The 17,585-nt window shown below is 45.6% G+C and overlaps 1 protein-coding gene across 7 annotated transcripts; it reads right to left on the bottom strand.

The window, feature by feature from the left end:
* Positions 1–48: 48 nt before the first annotated feature.
* On the bottom strand, positions 49–17,574 carry arhgef11 (Rho guanine nucleotide exchange factor (GEF) 11). Of its 7 annotated transcripts, XM_068307800.1 has the most exons (43): positions 16,880–17,571; positions 15,805–16,281; positions 15,183–15,218; positions 14,008–14,099; positions 13,660–13,764; positions 13,383–13,432; positions 13,215–13,272; positions 12,909–13,108; positions 12,680–12,751; positions 12,248–12,355; positions 11,990–12,038; positions 11,729–11,766; positions 11,504–11,596; positions 11,136–11,204; positions 10,952–11,056; positions 10,547–10,645; positions 10,373–10,415; positions 10,151–10,247; positions 9,946–10,068; positions 9,352–9,375; positions 9,042–9,168; positions 8,756–8,849; positions 8,453–8,482; positions 8,172–8,304; positions 7,871–8,077; positions 7,674–7,721; positions 7,350–7,498; positions 7,130–7,270; positions 6,671–6,747; positions 6,451–6,576; positions 6,252–6,369; positions 6,012–6,160; positions 5,842–5,917; positions 5,583–5,765; positions 5,431–5,512; positions 5,269–5,343; positions 5,135–5,193; positions 4,877–5,011; positions 4,434–4,748; positions 3,928–4,038; positions 3,499–3,800; positions 3,206–3,338; positions 51–3,119 (listed from the first exon to the last, which is right to left on the bottom strand). In XM_068307800.1, the coding sequence occupies exons 2-43, from the start codon at positions 15,837–15,839 to the stop codon at positions 3,070–3,072; spliced, it is 4,416 nt and encodes a 1,471-aa protein (XP_068163901.1). In that variant the 5' UTR covers positions 15,840–16,281; positions 16,880–17,571; the 3' UTR covers positions 51–3,069. The 7 variants fall into 7 exon arrangements, with proteins under 7 accessions (XP_068163902.1, XP_068163901.1, XP_068163900.1 ...); XM_068307801.1 differs by having other exon boundaries at positions 49–3,119; positions 5,135–5,190; positions 15,805–17,574; XM_068307799.1 differs by having other exon boundaries at positions 15,805–17,571.
* Between the last annotated feature and the right edge of the window lie 11 nt (positions 17,575–17,585).

Consider the following 17,585-nt stretch of genomic DNA (forward strand, 5'->3'; position numbering starts at 1 on the left):
ATCAGAATAGCAAAAAGAAAATACAGCGATTACAAAAATTTATGAAGAAAATAAATCATTGCAACACACCTTAGAGATTTGAAATTCTAATTCAATCAATAATAATCAAGTGTAACTGTTAGTATATAAATAGATGAAGCTAAATAGTCGTATTTTGTGAACAGAAGATAAATAATGTACTCAGTATCAGCTAACATTATTAGAATATTAAATATTTTACTAACAATTTTACACATATTCATAAAATATGCACCAAAAACTCCACATCTGACACTTTTATTCAGTTTCTTTTTAATCTCACAAAAGACTTGAATCTGAGACATGAACTTTTTTTTTTCCTTCTGTGCATCTAAACAATATCACCCACCTTAAAAACAAGGGAGAAGAAAATAATTTATACATCCTTTTTTGTTTTAAAATCATATCTACAAAAATAAAATCAAAGATGAGGACTAAGGCTTTACAGAAAACAATTAACATATATAAAACAAGTGGGTCTGATCTCTCTATATTACATGAGTGAACAAGATTTTTTTTTTAAAAAAAGACAAAATAAAGACATTGAGATGACAGTTTAAGATGTGTGTATTCATACAGTAGTTTGCACCGTGCAGGAAAGTTTGTTTGTGCAACATTTTTTTTAAAAAAGGAAACAGTTGTAGCATCTTTTTTCTTTCCCTTTTTACAGCCGGTTAGAGCCATAACGCTGATGACGATGTTCAAAGTAAATGTATGAAAGATCCAAAGAAACCAAGGTGTAGAGGTAGAAATTGGAGATGAAAAATGCTGTTAGAGGTGCGAGGAAAGAGATTTGTTGAGAAGAACAAAATCAGCTCAGACCATCATGTTTGAAAACTCTTTACGTTTCATATGTGATGATAGCAGAAGAATGTTCTCTCCTGTTGACGGAGTCTCCCACTCTGAGATGTTTGGAAATCAGCAGCCGAAATTAAAAAAAAAAGAAAAAAGAAAATCTGTTCCCTTCAACACCCCTGAAGAGATATTTCATTTTCGCACAAAAGTTCAAAGAAGAATTCCGCTGTTTTATTTCAGCTGGTGATCAAACCGCTCTTATCTGAAGCTGTGTTTCATGAGTTCCTTTTGTTCATATGGGACAGCAGAGTCAAACCTCTATCCATGACCCCTGTAGTGTTTTGAACCATTAGCTGGTAGCGTGTAGATACAGATAGTTTGAATCAGTTTGTCGCTGCTTTTGATGCTGGTAAAGAGTCTGAGCGTCTCACTGAAGTGTTCCATATTTGAAACCAGCTCAAATAAAACAGTACAGACTCCGGCCAGCTCGGTTACACTGGTCCACAAAAGAACTTTTCTTTTTTTTTTTAAGGTGTTCCTTCCTTGTAACAGCATAATTAAATACGCGTTTCTGACTAGCATATTAGAATTAGTTCAGGACAGATAAAACACGTACAGCGCTTAGCTTTGCTGGTTCACTGCATTCAGAAATGTTTCCCAACATCCGAGGACTTTTTTTTTTTTTTTTTTTTTTGTGCATAAAATCCAAAAACAGTTACAGGGTTAATTCAACATTTTGGGGAATACATGTATTTTATATCCTGTATGATGAATACTAGTGCTGTGAATGTGCAATTGAATCAACAGTGGCTGGGCTTAGCTTAGCATAAAGACTGAATACAGGGGGAATCAGCTAGCTTAGTGTTATCTTACAGTATTGATATCTCCCTAATATCACCTCTTAAAATTAAAAAAAAAAGTTTCGCAAGGTGTTTCCTGTGCAGAAACTTCTTAAAACGTGAGCTTTGGAGGTGCAGGGAGATGGAATTTACCGAATCTCCATCCTTCATGCTAAGCTAAGCTAACCAGCCTCATACTTAGTGCTCCAAGCGGTGAAAATCTTTGCAAAAATTTCCCAAAATATCAAATAATCCTTCAAATTATGTGTTTTGTTAACTGTCAAGTCTTAATTTGCGTAGTGAGTGTAACCTAGATACTGTAAAGTTAGATCTCATAAAGCTTCTCCCTAGAAATATAAGTATGGGGGTGTCACTGGCTTTGGATGTTGGGCAGGTGGATACAAAAACTATATGATTCGACTATTGGTTGAGGAGAGGGATCTGCTGCTGGTTCACAGTATTTCCTGGGGGGTATTTACACACAACAACGCCAGATATGGAATACGGCAGCGATTTAATTCTCAAGTGAAGTCCTGAATCCACAGTTGTCCCGTCTTTTGTCCTGAATTTCCCCTGGAACACACCCTCAAACGACACGACGTGGACAGAACAGCGGCCTGAGTCCGCTCAGATCGCCCCTGAAGATAAAACCCGGCCAGCGTTTCAGTAGTACACAGCGCCGAACTGACACCAACAATCGACACGACTCGTGGAATGGTCAATACGCTGCACTGATGCTTCTAAGCAGCCAATGTAGTGGCTTGAACAAAGGATGAATGTGACGTCAGTCCCCAGTAGAATGACTGTAGTGTTTCTCCTTGTGTGTGTGTGTGGGGGGGGGGGTCTGAGATGACTGACGAGACAAAAACGATGCACGTTTTCATGTGGTTTCCTAATCCAGTGCAAATACTTGAGCTTTACAGACACAGTCCTTCGGCCATGTGAGCGGGTGAACGCAGTGTAAAGCAACCAGTGGCATCTCCAGTCCCTGATTTGTCCGCCGTAGAGAGGACGTGCATAACAGAGGGATGCATTGTGGGTAAAGTGCAGGGGGTGATGGGTCCCTTGGGTTTCTCTTTAGAACGTTTAAACACTTTTTTTTTTTCCCCGCTCCGTTCCTTCAACCAGATCCTTCAAGCGAAAATTCGACTCGTTTTTCCTTCAAACTATCCAAACGTTCTGTTCGTTCGATCCGTTCAAACTTTTCTTCAACCTCGTTCGTCGACTTGTCTTCTGCCCTTTTTCTTCCTTCATGCTTCCATTCCCGGTCTCCCTTGAAAGTGTGGATGTAGCCAGAGATTGTGCTCACCTCTGAGATCCCAGTGAGTCTGTCCCAACAATGGAAATAAAAAAAAAAGAGTACGTAAGAGTGTGTCCATGTGCTGCAATCGACCCCATGACTGCAAGCGAATGTGGATCAGAATCCAGTCGACTGAATCTTGGGTTCGACCGGGCCGGCCTCCTTCCCTGATTGACAAACAAAAACAGATTATTTATTGTGAAGAATCTGAACTGGATCTTCAGCTATAATCTAATCTGAAACGCGATCTCACCGTCTCCTGAGCCCCGATCCAGAGACGGCGTTCTGGAGACGGTTGCCGACGGACACCGCTGGTCCTCCGACTCTTGACTGACAGACGGCTCGGCGATGGTTTTCAGAAGGTTGTGATGGGCGGTCTCTATGTCCTGAAATCAAGTGAAAAAGATGAAGACTTGTAACCATGGAAACAAAACATAACAGACAGAAACTTCGTCCAGATCGCCCCACCTGCCTTTGTTCCTGGTTATTAGAAAGTTACAGAAGGTAGCTTTATATTTGTGTTGCCATGGGAACACACATGCTCACCTTCAGCTGCCGCAGCTTGCTCATTAACCCCTCGATGGTGAGGAAAATCTCATCCACGTTTTTGATCACATGACTCTGGTGCCCCGTCTGAGACTGGCTCGATTCCTCTTCCTGCTCCAGTTGCATAGCTTCTGATTGGTCACGCTGTGGCCCGCGTGGTGGCGCGTCTTCTTCAGGTATGGTCTTAAATAACATCACTTCCTCCTCCGGAGGTTGAGGGACGTCGATGGTGGTGGTGGTGGTGGGGTCGTCGGTGACGCTCTCTCCCTGCTCTGTGGGCATCACTAAGTAGAACATGTTCCCTGGAGAAGCGGAACAAATCAAAACGATTAATTTGAGACACCAAAACAATCAATTTCATCAAACCTCTTATTGATAAAGAATATTACATGAATGAGCTTGTCTGTCTCGACAGACGGTTATTATTACCCTGCGCGGAGGCCTCGCCTGTCGGCTCGGATGATTGGTCGGAGGGGAGGGTGACATCATCAGTGATGTCTTCAGGGACAGAAGAAGAAGAGGAAGGACCCGCAACCACAGCTACGCACGGAGGACAGAAGGTGTGACGGAGGAAAGTGTGCCCAAGAGATTTATGATCAGAAATAGAGCCAAGGGGGAGGAAGGGGGGGGGTGACATGGACACAGGCGTGATGTTGTGTCGAGAAGAGCAAGCAGACATTAAAAGAGGTGCAAAGGAACACAATAATGAATCCAAATGCAGAGAAAACATGCAGAGAAAGAAATCCATCAAAGATTAATCGTTAAAAAAAAAAAACCCCAGAAAGAAATCAGAAAATCCTCCAAAACAAAAGCAAATATTCATCATCAGAAGCACATTTATGACCCAGAAATATTTTATTTTGAAACAACGAATGGCCTGATCTCACGCTGACGAGTTAAAGAAAATATATTTGACAACTTTTTATTCTCGTTACCTTTCCTCACAACCTGAAGGCTGGGCGGCTGAACCTCTTCTGACGGCTGAACTTCTTCCTGTTCCTGAACTTCTTCCTGTTCCTGAACTTCTTCCTGTTCCTGAACTTCTTCCTGTTCCTGAACTTCTTCCGGCGGCCGATCCTCTTCCCATTCGTCGGTGCTGAAGTTGAGGATGGTCTCCAGCGACTCCGGCCGCTGCCGCTCCGTGAACGAGCTCCTTTCATTGGCCATGTCATTGGTGGGCGTGTCGACGGAATCGTGGCTCCATCCGTCCTCTTCCAGATCTCGCAGGATGAGCTGCCTCAGCGTTTCAACTGTAGAGACGTGAAAACATCAAAGAGAGACTGAAATGCTGTTTAAATGCTTGCTTTGGGTTTTTCTTGTTTTATTACAGTGAAAACTGTCAAATAAAAGATGCTCTTTAATTTTGAGGTCTTCTCACCGTCTTGCAAAGCGGCCTCCGCCACACAGGCTGCTTTTCTTTCCGTTTGGTCCAAATGCGAGGCGGCCGACAACCCGAAGTCTTCGTTGGAGGAATTCGTCTCCATGGAGTCCGACGGGTCGGTCATGGAGTTGTCTTTAAAGATTTGAAACAAAGAAGAAAAATCCTTCAGTATTTCATTTTATGACAAAGCCAGAAGGATGAAAGCTGCAGAGAGTTTAAAAATTCCCGGTCCCTGATTGGACAGGTGCTCCTTACCTGCGTAGATGTTGTTGCCGCTGGAGACTGGGGAGGCGCTACGTAGACTGGGGGAACTACTGTAAATACAAACAATACAATAAAGTAAGGACAGTCCTACTTCATCATCGTCAAAGGTGTTAAGATTTACTCACGATATTGGTATTGATCCATGATTGATCAGAGGTGATGACCCCCCTGCGATTGTCTTTTCAAGTAAATCTTTCCAGCTGCGCAACAAAAAAGAGAAACATTCAGCAAATCCTGCAGCGCCGTAAATAAGAGACGCTCGTGGCAGAAGAACGCGTATTGCTTACGTGTTCTTCTCCGACGACGACCCGGCCACCAGCTCGTACATCTGCCTCTCGGTGGTGCTGATGACGTAGAGGGCTTTGTTGTCTGGAGAGAGATCGCGATCAGGATCACCGCCTTAAAACGCGTTCAAACGTTTGCGTTCCCGCATCCTAACCTGTCGCTACGGGTCGGACCAGCAGAGAGTCCAGCTTCACCAACGGGCTGAAGGAGGTCTTGCCGTCTCCGCTGCTTCCCCCGCCTCCGCCCAGCCAGCGGGACGGATACCTCAGCTGCAGCCGGTCGTCCGGACCCCTCTGCAGGAGGACCAGGCAGTCTGTCAGCAGCAGCGCTTGGATTTCTGATGGGAGAAGCAGAGATGGGATTTAAAAACGGGCGAGGAACTAATGAAACCGCGTCCGTGCGGAAATACCAACCTATCTGCTTGTCTTTGCTGATTTTCCACGTGAGAGGACCTTCGTGAATCATTCTCTTCGTAGACAAATCCAAACTCTGCGAGACAAAAAGTCGCGTCAAACAGGAGGAAAAGCTTCCGCAGCGACGTTGAAATCAAAGCGACCCAGAGGGAATCGTCTATTTCGACCACCTTGAACTGAGGGGCGGCGTCCAGCCGGCGCTGGTACTGGCTGAGGCGCAGCCGGTGTTCGGTCTCCCCGACGATCTCGTTGACGCCCTGCAGTAACCCCCTGCAACACGCCTGGGCGCGCTGAAGCGAGACGAAGTCCGACGAAGCAGCTGAAAGGAAAAGAAACGGGGAGAATTCGTCTTACGAAATCCGGCACCTGAGCGGGTTGTTGTGACTGAAAAAAGGTTTTGATTTCCTCACCGTCCGTGTGTTTGATGATGTTCTCCAGCAGCAGCGGGTACTTGGTGAGTCGCTGCATCTCCGACACCAGCAGGTCTTTGAGCTGCAGCCTCCGACAGTGAGGACTGGCTTCACACTCCTAGACAAAACGTCAGACACATGAGTGCAATCAAACGCAAGGTTTCTGTAGCTGTGTGTGTGTGTGTGTGTGTGTGTATACCTGGATGATGTGAGAGAAGCGAGGGTCTTTGCGTCGTTTGTTCTTGATGAGCTCGCGGGCCTGAGACTGCTGGCTGCACAGCTGCGACGCCTGTTCCTGAAACTCCTCCCCGGCCGCACCTTCGAACTTGGAAAAAAAAAAAAAAAAAAAAAAGAACGACTGTGAACACCCCTCCGCGCCACGCCGGCGATAAAGATCGAAGATAATTGATTTCGCTCACCCTGGCCAGCATGATGTCGCCGATGTCCTGGACGACGGGCGCTTCTCGGCGCTTCTTCATGGCCTCGCACAGACTCGCTTGCAAAGACATTCGACGTTAAACCGAAACACAACAAAAGCGATCTATTTCCTGTCACCCGTGCGCCGCGTCGCGTTAATAAATTAAAGCTTAGAACACATATTGACTCAGTAAAGCTGTGATTGCAGCAAACAGTTCCCGCCTTTCCTTATTGACTTGGGGACAAACAGCTGAAGAGACGTTGACTCAGAAAACAACTGGTTTCAACTGCGCAAACAGGAGGAGACAAAAAGCCCAAACGCAGCGACATGGAAGCCGATCAATTTCCTGTGTTTGAACGCGTCGGGGTTTCCTCGTTACCGTCGACACATGGGAGATAAGATTTATATCTAAAAACAGGATTTTATGCTTTCCAGATATCCGACTTAACAACACACTCACCGTGGAGTTCGTAGACTTGAGGCAGGTTGGGGAAGATGCACGCCAGCTCGTCAGAGTTGAGCACGGATCTCATCTTTTGGAAGAAGACCTGATCCAGGACCCTCAAGGTCCGCAGGTGGGACACCTCGGTGGTGAAGAGCTCTGATGACGAGGAGCGAGGATCAGCATCGCCACACACTGGGATTTAACACGGAACACTGATCGAGGTCGTGACCCGTACCGAATATGACGGCCTGCCGGTCCACCTCCCTGGGACTGAGCGTCGCCAGCAGCTGAGGGGAAACCGTGTCCTGCCAGTTCTGACCGTCGTACGCCTCGTCCTCCAGCGCCGCCGCGTCCGGCAGGAGCGCCAACGGCGACTCCACGCTCCTGCAGAGTCACATGACGTACACGGACACACAGACGAATGATTTCACGGTCCACGAGTTGTAGAAAAGGCATTTCTATCTGGGAACCAAGCCCTGATATTTTCTCTCCGCTTAAGTTCCGGTGAGACGATTAGTCGAAGCCGTTTATCGTCTATGGGGGTGACGCGGAGACTCACCTGCGTCTAGAGCGAGGGGTGTATGGGGGTGTAGGGTTCTCTAGAGACCTGAGTTTGAGAGAGTGGAGAGAGAGACGGCATGAGGGGTAAAGTCTGGGAGATTTTGGGATGTAAAGGTTGAAACTTAGTTTTGATTTCTGCCAAAACCCGTATCTAATAAAAAAAGAAATCGGAGAAATCAACCGGATTTTTTTTACCGTGCCGAGCTGCTGGACGCCGATGAAGAGGCGCTGTGCTGCAGCGGCCTGAGTCCCGGCCCCTCCCTCTCCTCTCCGCAGTCCTCCATGTCCACGTCGCTACGGGAACGGGGGACGGACTCCGTCCCCGTGACGACGCCGCGGCGACGTCCTTCTCCTTGAGCCTTCAAGGACTCGCTCCTCGCCAGACGCACCGAGACGGTCGGGCTGCAGGAGGAAAGCACGAAGCAAACATTTATACCGAACGGAGGTGACTCATCGCCGACGGCAACCGCCGCTGACAGGTGAGCTGCAGATCTACCTGTCCATGCTGTCTTCTCCCAGGCTGCTGGAGGAGAGCCTCTGAGAGTCGACGGCATCTCCTCCCTCCTCTCCCGGCGTCTCGGTGTGATTCTCAAACTGCTGAATGATGTTCTTCACGCTGCCGGGACGGACTGCACACACACACACACACACACACACACACACAATCAGCTGCGTATCGGCGTCAAACACGGCATCAATCTTTCACATGAGGGGTAACGTAACAGGGATGGGTCGTTAAAAACTAAAAAAAAATGCAACATATGAGAAATTAAATACCTTCGTTGGGCGACAACGGGACATGGAATGCTACAAAAAAACAACAACAACAACAAAATAAAGCGACAACAGAATCAGAACGAGACCAAATGAATTATTCCATAAAGTCAAATAATCAATACGAGGACAGAAATAAAATCAATAATATCTGACGAGCATGAATGAGTGATAGCATCACGTGTGTGCGAGTTAGCGTGATGCTAACGGGGTGAAGCGTTACAGGCGAGTTGACTTTTCACACATTGATTTTACAGCTTATGTCTATGTGTGTGATTGTGTGTGTGTGTGTGTGTGTGTCTTTACTGGACTGGGATGTGTTCCTGGGTTTGCCGATGTACTTCAGGATGGGGTTCCTCTTTTTATCCTCTCCATCTTTCTCTTTCTTGGCGCCGGGCAGCTATGGAAACGCGTCATCACGTCAAACCGGGTAATCCCTATTTATTTACAGATTTACTTTAACCTTAGCAACAACTGTTTATCTCAGTGACATCAGCACAGTTTTTCTTTATTGCTCAAACAGTAAAGGTGCTAAATTCTGAATGAGATCATTTCTTTCCCAGCTTTAGATGAGTATCTGACGCGTTCTGACCTTTTTGGTCTTCAGGAAAGCGAGCCACTTCTCCTTCTCTGTGCTCAGACCGGGGAACACTTTGGAGTCTCTCAGCTTGATACCTGAGTGTCGCAGGTATAGCAGCACGGCTGACGCCAGAGGGGAACTGAAGGGGCGGAGAAAGAAAAGGGCAAACATGCGAGCAAGAGAGGGGGGCCACAAACACAGAGAGAGAGAGAGAGAGAGAGAGAGAGAGAGAGAGAGAAGGCGTGGACAGAAAATGAAGTGAATCCATCGGACGGATGTCGCTGTTAAATTAAATTCTCCCTCCCCAGAGATGATCTCTTACCTTCTGTCTTCTTCGCACTTCGATCTGCAGGAAGAGACGGAGACAAAAAAAGGTGTTTAACTCTCCGCGTGACGCTTGAACGCCTTTCAAAAGATACATCCAGCGAGATTTGTCTCAAAAGTTAAAGCAGCTCCATTCGGGTTAAAGCAGCAGGAAACAGACCGGGGTGGCAGTCATGTGATGGAAACCTGTGTGTGTGTGTGTGTGTGTGTGTGTGTGTGTGTGTGTGTGTGTTAAGCCAAAGATGTCATGTGGTTTACCGGTTTCACAGCTGCAGTAATGACCTTTGCTATGCTCCTTCTGTCGCTTTGTAATAACTATTTTATTGGGCCCTGACCCTGCTGCTGAGCAAACCGGCTCCAACGGTCTGAACAGGTGTCCAGGAGCCACCCCCTAAAGCCATACCCTAAAGCCACGCCTCTAATTTACACCCAGAAAATCACTTTCAAGGTAAATATTTAAACTTTAGAGGAGTTTTCTTAAATTAGGTGAGTCTTCCTGGCTGTAAAGCTGCAGGTTTTTACGGCGTTTCGTAACAGGAAACAAATGACACACGACGGGGAGCAGCGGCGTCGGGCGGAGTCACACACTCACAGTAATTCCCAGAGTGCAGTGACCTGTCTGTCCACCACTTGTCTCTCTTTGGCAGGGTCTCCGTCCAGGAGCTGCAGGTCGCTCTCTCCGAACAGCGAACCGAGACCCATCGTCTGCTGGTTCCTGACAGACACCGATCGGGTTACGTTGGGTTAGTTCGAGAGCGTTTTTAACGTCGCTGATCCAGCAGGTTGCACCGGTGTACCTGTAGTCCTGAATCTGGTCCTGGATGTCTGGCAGCACCTGCTGCTGCAGCTCCGACAGAGGTCCTCTGATGTCCTCCTGAGCGTGAAGTCGACTCTCTGAGGAGACGACGGACACGACGTGAAGGCGTGAGGATCAAATCACACAAGTAACGTCTCATCCTTAAAATCCTTTCATTAAAAGCGAGTATATCGACATTAAAGACGTCCTTGAGCAGTCTTACCGATATCTGTGAGATACTCCTCTCGGACTTTGATTTTCAGGGGCTAGAAGAGGAAAAAGAAACGACTATGATTGAGATTTTAGGCGCACAGATGTTTCTGTTTCTTTTAAATGGCATCGACATCTTTGCCCAGGAAGTGGACGAATAGAACGGTTGAGGTTGGCCGGTGCGTACCGCATCCGGGTCCAGGAAGTGGGAGCAGATCTGAGGCGCCAGCGTTCGAGCATCTTTCGGGCTGGAGCCCAGGTAGGCCTCCACAGACAGGTAGAACAGCTGTGGTGGACACACACGAGGTGAAACGTCAGTGTCAGATTAGAACAATAACTATATCTACGATCACCTGTTCAACAAACTGAAACTTTGCACCTCTATCATGTTTTCTGGCTAATTTTCAACAAATTTTCTGGAGCTTTTCCATGAAAAAGCTTCTTATTGTATCGTTTTCCTTTACTGTTTGATATTAGCAAGATGAACAAACTATTAATATCTGGATGGAAACGTAAATTAATCTACTAAATGAAATCTGGAATTCTAGCTTGTTTTATTACGTTTGTCTTATAAAATATCATGCACGCTGACCAAAGGGTTGGGATCCAGAAGCAACGCGAAGATGTATCTCATGAACACGGTCATGTGCGCCGGCCGCGACTTCAACAGCTCGATGTCCTGGAACGGACCGTCCATCTGGAAAGGGAGACGCAAACGTGAGTGTTTCTGTTGAAGGGAGAGGAAACAGGAGAACACTCGGGTAGATCCGTCTCACCTCGTTGAAGGCGTAGCCGTCATAGTCTTCATCCTCTTCCTCTGGGCCGATAATCTGGGCCATTCCTCCCTTTGAACACAGAAGCAACCAGATTCCGAGACGCGGTTCCAACTCAGACAGAGTTCATTCATGTATCCTCAGAGAAAAAACCCGTCTGATGATATGAAATATGAATCGAGGGTCGTCTCCTCTGTCTCTCTGTTTGTCTCATTAATTTTAAATGCTGTGTGTATAGCAGCGCTTGAATGAGAGGAATGAAAAAGGACAAAAATATGGAGCTGGCGATGGAGGAGTCACTTCCTGCAGAGGCCGAGCAATCCTGAGTGGGGATAGTAACGTGAATGCACGTGTGTGTGCGTCCATCTCACCCAATCTGAGAGGGTGTGTGTGTCGGAGTTCTGCCGCCGGTGTTGGTGGGTCCTGAAGGAGGATGAAGGGGAGGAGTGGGGACTCTCAAAGGCCTGGGGGAGGAGGAGGAGGAGGAGGAGGAGGAGGAGGAAGGAGGAAGGAGGATGAAGGGGACGGGATGAGTGGGATCATCTCTTACATGCAAACCAGCTCACGGTTTATGAAGAGAGGAGACGGCAGCTTACCTCCACGTCTCCTTCGCTGGAATCCATCGATAGTCGACCTATACAGAATAGCGATGGAGTACAGAATAGTGATGGAAAATCCCCAGAATGCTTTACAAACAGAGGTTGTGTAAGTAACAGACGTCAGTAAATATTTATCCTAATAAACAACCAAAAGTGAAAGTGAAAGGGGTCAGGGGTTAGAAAGATAAACTGGGTTCAGGCCTTAAGAGACGTCCCAGCGTTCAGTGCGTGAGAATTGAAAGATCTGGACACACAAACCTTCTCCCGCCATGACGTAGCTCGCGACGGACTCAGATCGCGTTCCCTCCTAGAGGGGCAGAAGAGAGCAGCGGTTCGTTTAGAATCTGGTCACATGACCTCAGCAGAACGTCTGCTTTTATTTGTGTTTTTTTAGCATCGTGTGAGATGAGAGAGAGGAAAAATCCTTTTGGACTTTTATCGAATCAAATTCTACATTCCCAAAATCTGGTACAGAAATGCAATAAAAATACAAATCTAACATTGACGCCTCCTCACCAAATCCTGCTGGATCTTCACCCTGACTTGATGAGCTCTCCTGTTGGCCCTTTCAATCCGTTCCTCCAGTGACGTCGATGGGTTCCTCAGCCGCTCCTCCAGTAAGACCTGGACATTGATCGGTTCTGGTTAACAGTGGTAGAATTTAACAGCAGCTGATCATTCTAGCTAGCAAACAGGCGCTACGTTCCAAACTTCGGCATATAATGTGAGACGATCCAGATTATTACATAAAAATAATGTAGAATTTAGGAGAAGATACAGTTTGGGATTGGAACTTTTATATTTATTTACATATTTTATTAGTTACTGGGATATAAAAAAAGAAATACATGATTTTTTTGATAATCAATTGCTATGGCTTAAAAATAAAGATATTTTCTTCAACCTTTCCCGGTCTTGGACAGCCTGTTTGTTGTCGACTGACTTTACCTGCAGTTCGGCCTCTTCCTGCTCCAGCATTTTCCTGAGAATCTGAGAGGCATGTTTCTGTACTTCCGGGTCCTGTAAACAAATTCACAACCAACAAGCATTAGAAAACAAATTAGATGCAGAGCCAATCTGACTTTTCTTGTAGGCCAGTCACAGAAAATGTGAACCTTACAAAATGACGTTGATGCTGAAACGATTAACTGCGCACCAACAAAATAATTTGATTTACTTGTAGTGGTTTGGGTCCAGTGATTCTGTGGGAGGGGGCGCTACTCAGTCCGGAAGGCAGGGGTGGAGGTGGAGGGGGTTGAGCCTCTCCTACCAGAGATGTCCTTTGATTTGGTGCCAGGTCAGTGGGGAGGGGCTCTAACGGAAAGGAGGCGGAGGAAGGAGGCGGTCCTTGTAGCGTCAAAGCGACGTAGGTTCCGGCTGCAGGACAATTAAAAAGGAAAAAAAAAAGAGACTAGATCAATAAACTGATATAAAACAGGCTCTTATTTTAAATACACAAATCAATCCCGTATTTAAGACTCACATTTGATGAGCTTTACAACCTCCTGATGGGACATGGAGGACACCAGTGAGCCGTTAACCTGAGAGGTGGAGGAAACCCAACAAAAAAAATCAAAAGTACCATCGGCAACACAAAAATACAAACTAATGACACTCAGATTCAGTGTCTGTAGTTTAAAGTAATAAGAACCTTTATGATTCTGTCCCCCTCTTGGACCCCAGCCTTCACCGCTGCACCACCTGATGAGATGAGGAATCACAGGCATCCATAAAGATCATGTAGACGACAAAAATTACATAAAGTCTACGATAATTTATTCATGTTATCCAAGTTTTATATTTGGAAAACATCTGAAATGTGTTTTGTCACTTCCTGACTAGATATAAAAGCAAAAATGTTTACCAGTTGTTTTTTTTTTGTTAGTTTAAAATAAAAGAAATTTGCATCAGATGAAATGCTGTCCCACCTGGTCGGACATTCTGCACGAGCTTGACTCTCTCTCCGCAAACCGTGAAGCCGAACCCGAGTTGGTCTTTCTGCACGACCACGCATCTCTGGACGAGACCGGGACCTGGGGGAAGAGGGCAAACAGATTGACAGGGTGTTTTTACGGTTTTATCAAACACTACAGTATTTTCGGCACTATAAGGCGCACTGGACTATAAGGCGCACCTTGAATGAATGGCCTATTTTAAAACTGTTTTCATATATAAGGCACACTGTCGGCTTTTGAGAAAATGAAAGGCTTTTAGGTGCGCCTCATAGTGTGGAAAATACTGTACATGAGTACAGCGGTGTGGGATATCGTAAATACCTGTGCTCTCGGTGGAGACATCGGCTGTCGGCTCCCTCTGCTGGGCAGCAGAGGATTTACGCTCCGAGTCGCCGATGGTAAGACTGCTGAGCCTGAATTTAAGAAAGGACAGAAAGAAGTTTGGTGTGAAATAACTCTCAACAATGCTTGGAAAAGGGGAGATCTGAAGGGAATACATGAAAACGGGGGAGAAAAATTGACAGAAACGTTTGAGAGATTAAAAGGAAAAGATTGGAAGTTAAAGATAAGAGACAGAGCAAGCAGAAAATAAATTATTATGTTGCGTACACAGAGTGACATTATGAGAAACTGCATTAGAGGCAACAAGAAAGCAGTCGGCAGGAAAACTCACCAAGCAGCAAAGGGACTGAAAGCGAAGCGTGACAGAGAGGGGGGGGAAGCAGATAAAGAAGAAAAGAGAAGGAAAAATTTCAGAATGAATAACAGAGACTGACCGAGAGTTCAAATCACCTCCGTGCCCTTTTATACTCTTACAGATTGTAAACACTGAGAGCAGGCTTCACGTACAAGAACATATTTATTTAAGGGTGTGTGAGGCAAAGGACACGCAGAGTAAACACTTGATGGGTTTGATTTTATTCCACAGGTCCAACCACTGGTTGGCTCCAAAGGAGAATACACTGATCTGGAGATGCTGAGCTGTCGTACCTCCAGATCCGATTAGCGCTGACTCAGCAGTCAACTGATAATTAATAATAACCGATAATCAAAAAGATAAATAAATCTTGAACATTAAACTTTCCTCAACTCTCTTAAATCTTTGGTACTCGGCTTTTTTGTCAGACTTCCGTTTTGTTCCAAGAAATAAAATGTGTGTTTTATTAAACACTGTTGTAAATGAGTTCATCAAGAGGATGTTTTTTCAAATGTATAAACCAAACAGATGTTAAAGTCTTCCTAAAAATAGAAATTAACGATGCAAATTCAGCATTCTGATAACAATTACAAGGAAATACAGTATGTGAACTAATGGATCCCAGTAGTTTTAGCATCACAAACACATCTTAAATGCTTTTAGAAAAAGCAGTGAGTTCCTGACTCCTCCAACGTCAATCCGAAGCGTCGTGAAACATGCCGACTCAGCTGTACAATCTGTAAATGTCATGAACCCCAAAACCCCCTGACCAAATGCGATCACTGGACAGCTGTCCTACCTGAACAGGTGGGTGTTTTTCTTATTGGCTGTCCTGCTGTCACATGACACAGACGTAGGAGTAGTGACATGCACAAGAGCACACACATACACACACACAAACACATACACAGAGGGGGAAAAAAAAGATTTGACAGCAGGAGAAACAGGAAAGACGGATGATGATGACACAGATGCATCCGAACAGGTGATCACAGGAACTAGACGGCGAAAGGTGGTGATGACTGACAATTACAAACACGATGAACCACAGAATATTAAATCTGAGTCACAGCAGCTCTACGAGACGCAGCAGGAGACGTCACAACACGAGATCTGACAGACACCGAAAATCAGAGACAAAAGAAGTCTGTGTGCAGTCGTTTTCAGATGTTTTCAGTAAGCCTGTTACGCCTACGTTGTTTACATGCACACAGTTTTAACACTCTCTCCTCCTTCCAGGGGACAGTTTTATCACCTCTTAGTGAACAGCCTGTCTGACAAGTAATTCCAGCGGCCAGATAGCCAAATCTGATTGGCTAATCGGGGAGGGAAGCGGTGCATTTTCAAGCAAAGGTGTCGAAATAGATCCCTGCTCACAGAAATAGAAAACTGTCTGGGTCCATTAGAGGCAAAGCTCCTACCTGTCCAGAGTAGAGGTGGGTTGGCGGAGACTCATGTCTGCAGCCGGAGACTCTCCTCTGCTTCCTGGTGCAGGATCAATGCTGTCACTGGGCCTCTTTAATCATCATGTCCATCTTTCCTCGTCAGTTTTTACTCCACACAATAGGGCTTTTTTTTTTTTTTAATGTAGTTCGATAAGAAGTTCAATCTCCTTGATTCAGACCAGACAGAGAGCTCCTCATATTCCTATCCACCCCTAGAGATTCCAGTTATATCAGACTCAGTATCCCTCCTCTTATGGGTTGCACCAGTGATTAAAACAGATGTATACCACAGGCTGGTGATGTCTTGAAGCGGGTTGAGCTGCAGTGCAAAAGTGGATCAAGTCTGCATCCTCAAAGGTCATCAATCATGAATGAATGGCTGCGGATGCGTCTCGCTTTGCGGCAGGAGGTCAACAACACTCATGGCTGTCGGTGTCTGTGCGGAGATGATTCCTGTAAAAATACCCTCAAACTGCTTAAACACGCGTAATCGACGTGAATATCACAGCACAGCATTATCCTGAAAGATATTTGGCAGGTTCTCGAAACGATCCCAGCGTCATACTCGCTTGTTTACGAGTACACACCAAGGTAAACAGAAAACAAGCTAAGAAATAGAGTCACCTCAGTCATTTCCTTACATGTGTTACAAAGCTAGCTTCAATTATAGTATTCTGACAGCGCTTTAATCAGTGTTTAACTAAAGCAATTCAGCTCCAGACACAAAATACCGTATCCCAGTTTAAGTAGAATAAACTATCAACACACATTTTTCAAGCTGATTTGAAACTTACATGTCAGCTCGATGTAAACAACAACAGAACAACAAACAAGCCTCGGATGCTACTTTTGCACTTGTCGCGTACTAACTAGCTAGCTAGCTGGTTTAGCAGGTAGCCTAGCATCAGCTAGTTCTGCCTCTGGGCTTGTGATACGAGAGCACTCTGGGAAATGAAGTGAAAGGTGCTTCTATAATGTGAAATGAAATTAAATATGAGCTGACAAGACGCTGGTTATGACTATCTGAAGCGGTCTGTTGTATCCGGCTTACATTAGCTTCCTGGTCTTAACTCTACGGGAAGGCCGCTTCTAATCCGCGGCATTGCGTGTTTCAGCAGTCCGGCCAAAAGTGCCGTGAGTTCGCTTCCAGCCGCGCCGACAAGTCGTTCCTTTTTAGAGGTGACTGGTTATAGCTGTAAAATGAAAGGGCAGCATGACTTCAAATCCATGAGAATATCTTGATATCAAAGTGGTCAAAATTGTTCCAGTCCACACAATATAAATCCGGTTTTGGTGCAAAATCAATCAGTCAAACTGCATGTTAGCCAATTAGCCAGAAAGCAGTGCGATTCCAGTAAAACTCCACCTCAGTGCTTTTTTCCCCCAAAGCAGGTCACAGTGATAACATCCGAATGCGTCTCCTTCTCATCGTCTGCAGGCGCAATCAAAACTATATAACTCAATCGCTGCATGTAGTTATTGCTTTTTCATTTCCAGTTCCTGGAATATAATCTCTGATGTGTTATTATCTGTCTTGACTGACTGCTGATCCACCACCATGTTCTTAGAGATCGGACGTACAAGCAGGGCGGAGCAGCGCCCCCATCCCGTTGGACTGCGGTACTGCAGGTACTTTTGATTTTTACTGGAGTACGTTCAGTAAAAACCTGCATGTGAAAACAAGTTATGATCTAAGTCGACCCCAAACAGACGGAACTAAAAGTACTGCAAAATTAATGGAAAATAAAATAACAGCT

Source organism: Antennarius striatus, chromosome 23, assembly GCF_040054535.1.
Source record: "Antennarius striatus isolate MH-2024 chromosome 23, ASM4005453v1, whole genome shotgun sequence".
Taxonomy (NCBI): Eukaryota; Metazoa; Chordata; class Actinopteri; order Lophiiformes; family Antennariidae; genus Antennarius; species Antennarius striatus.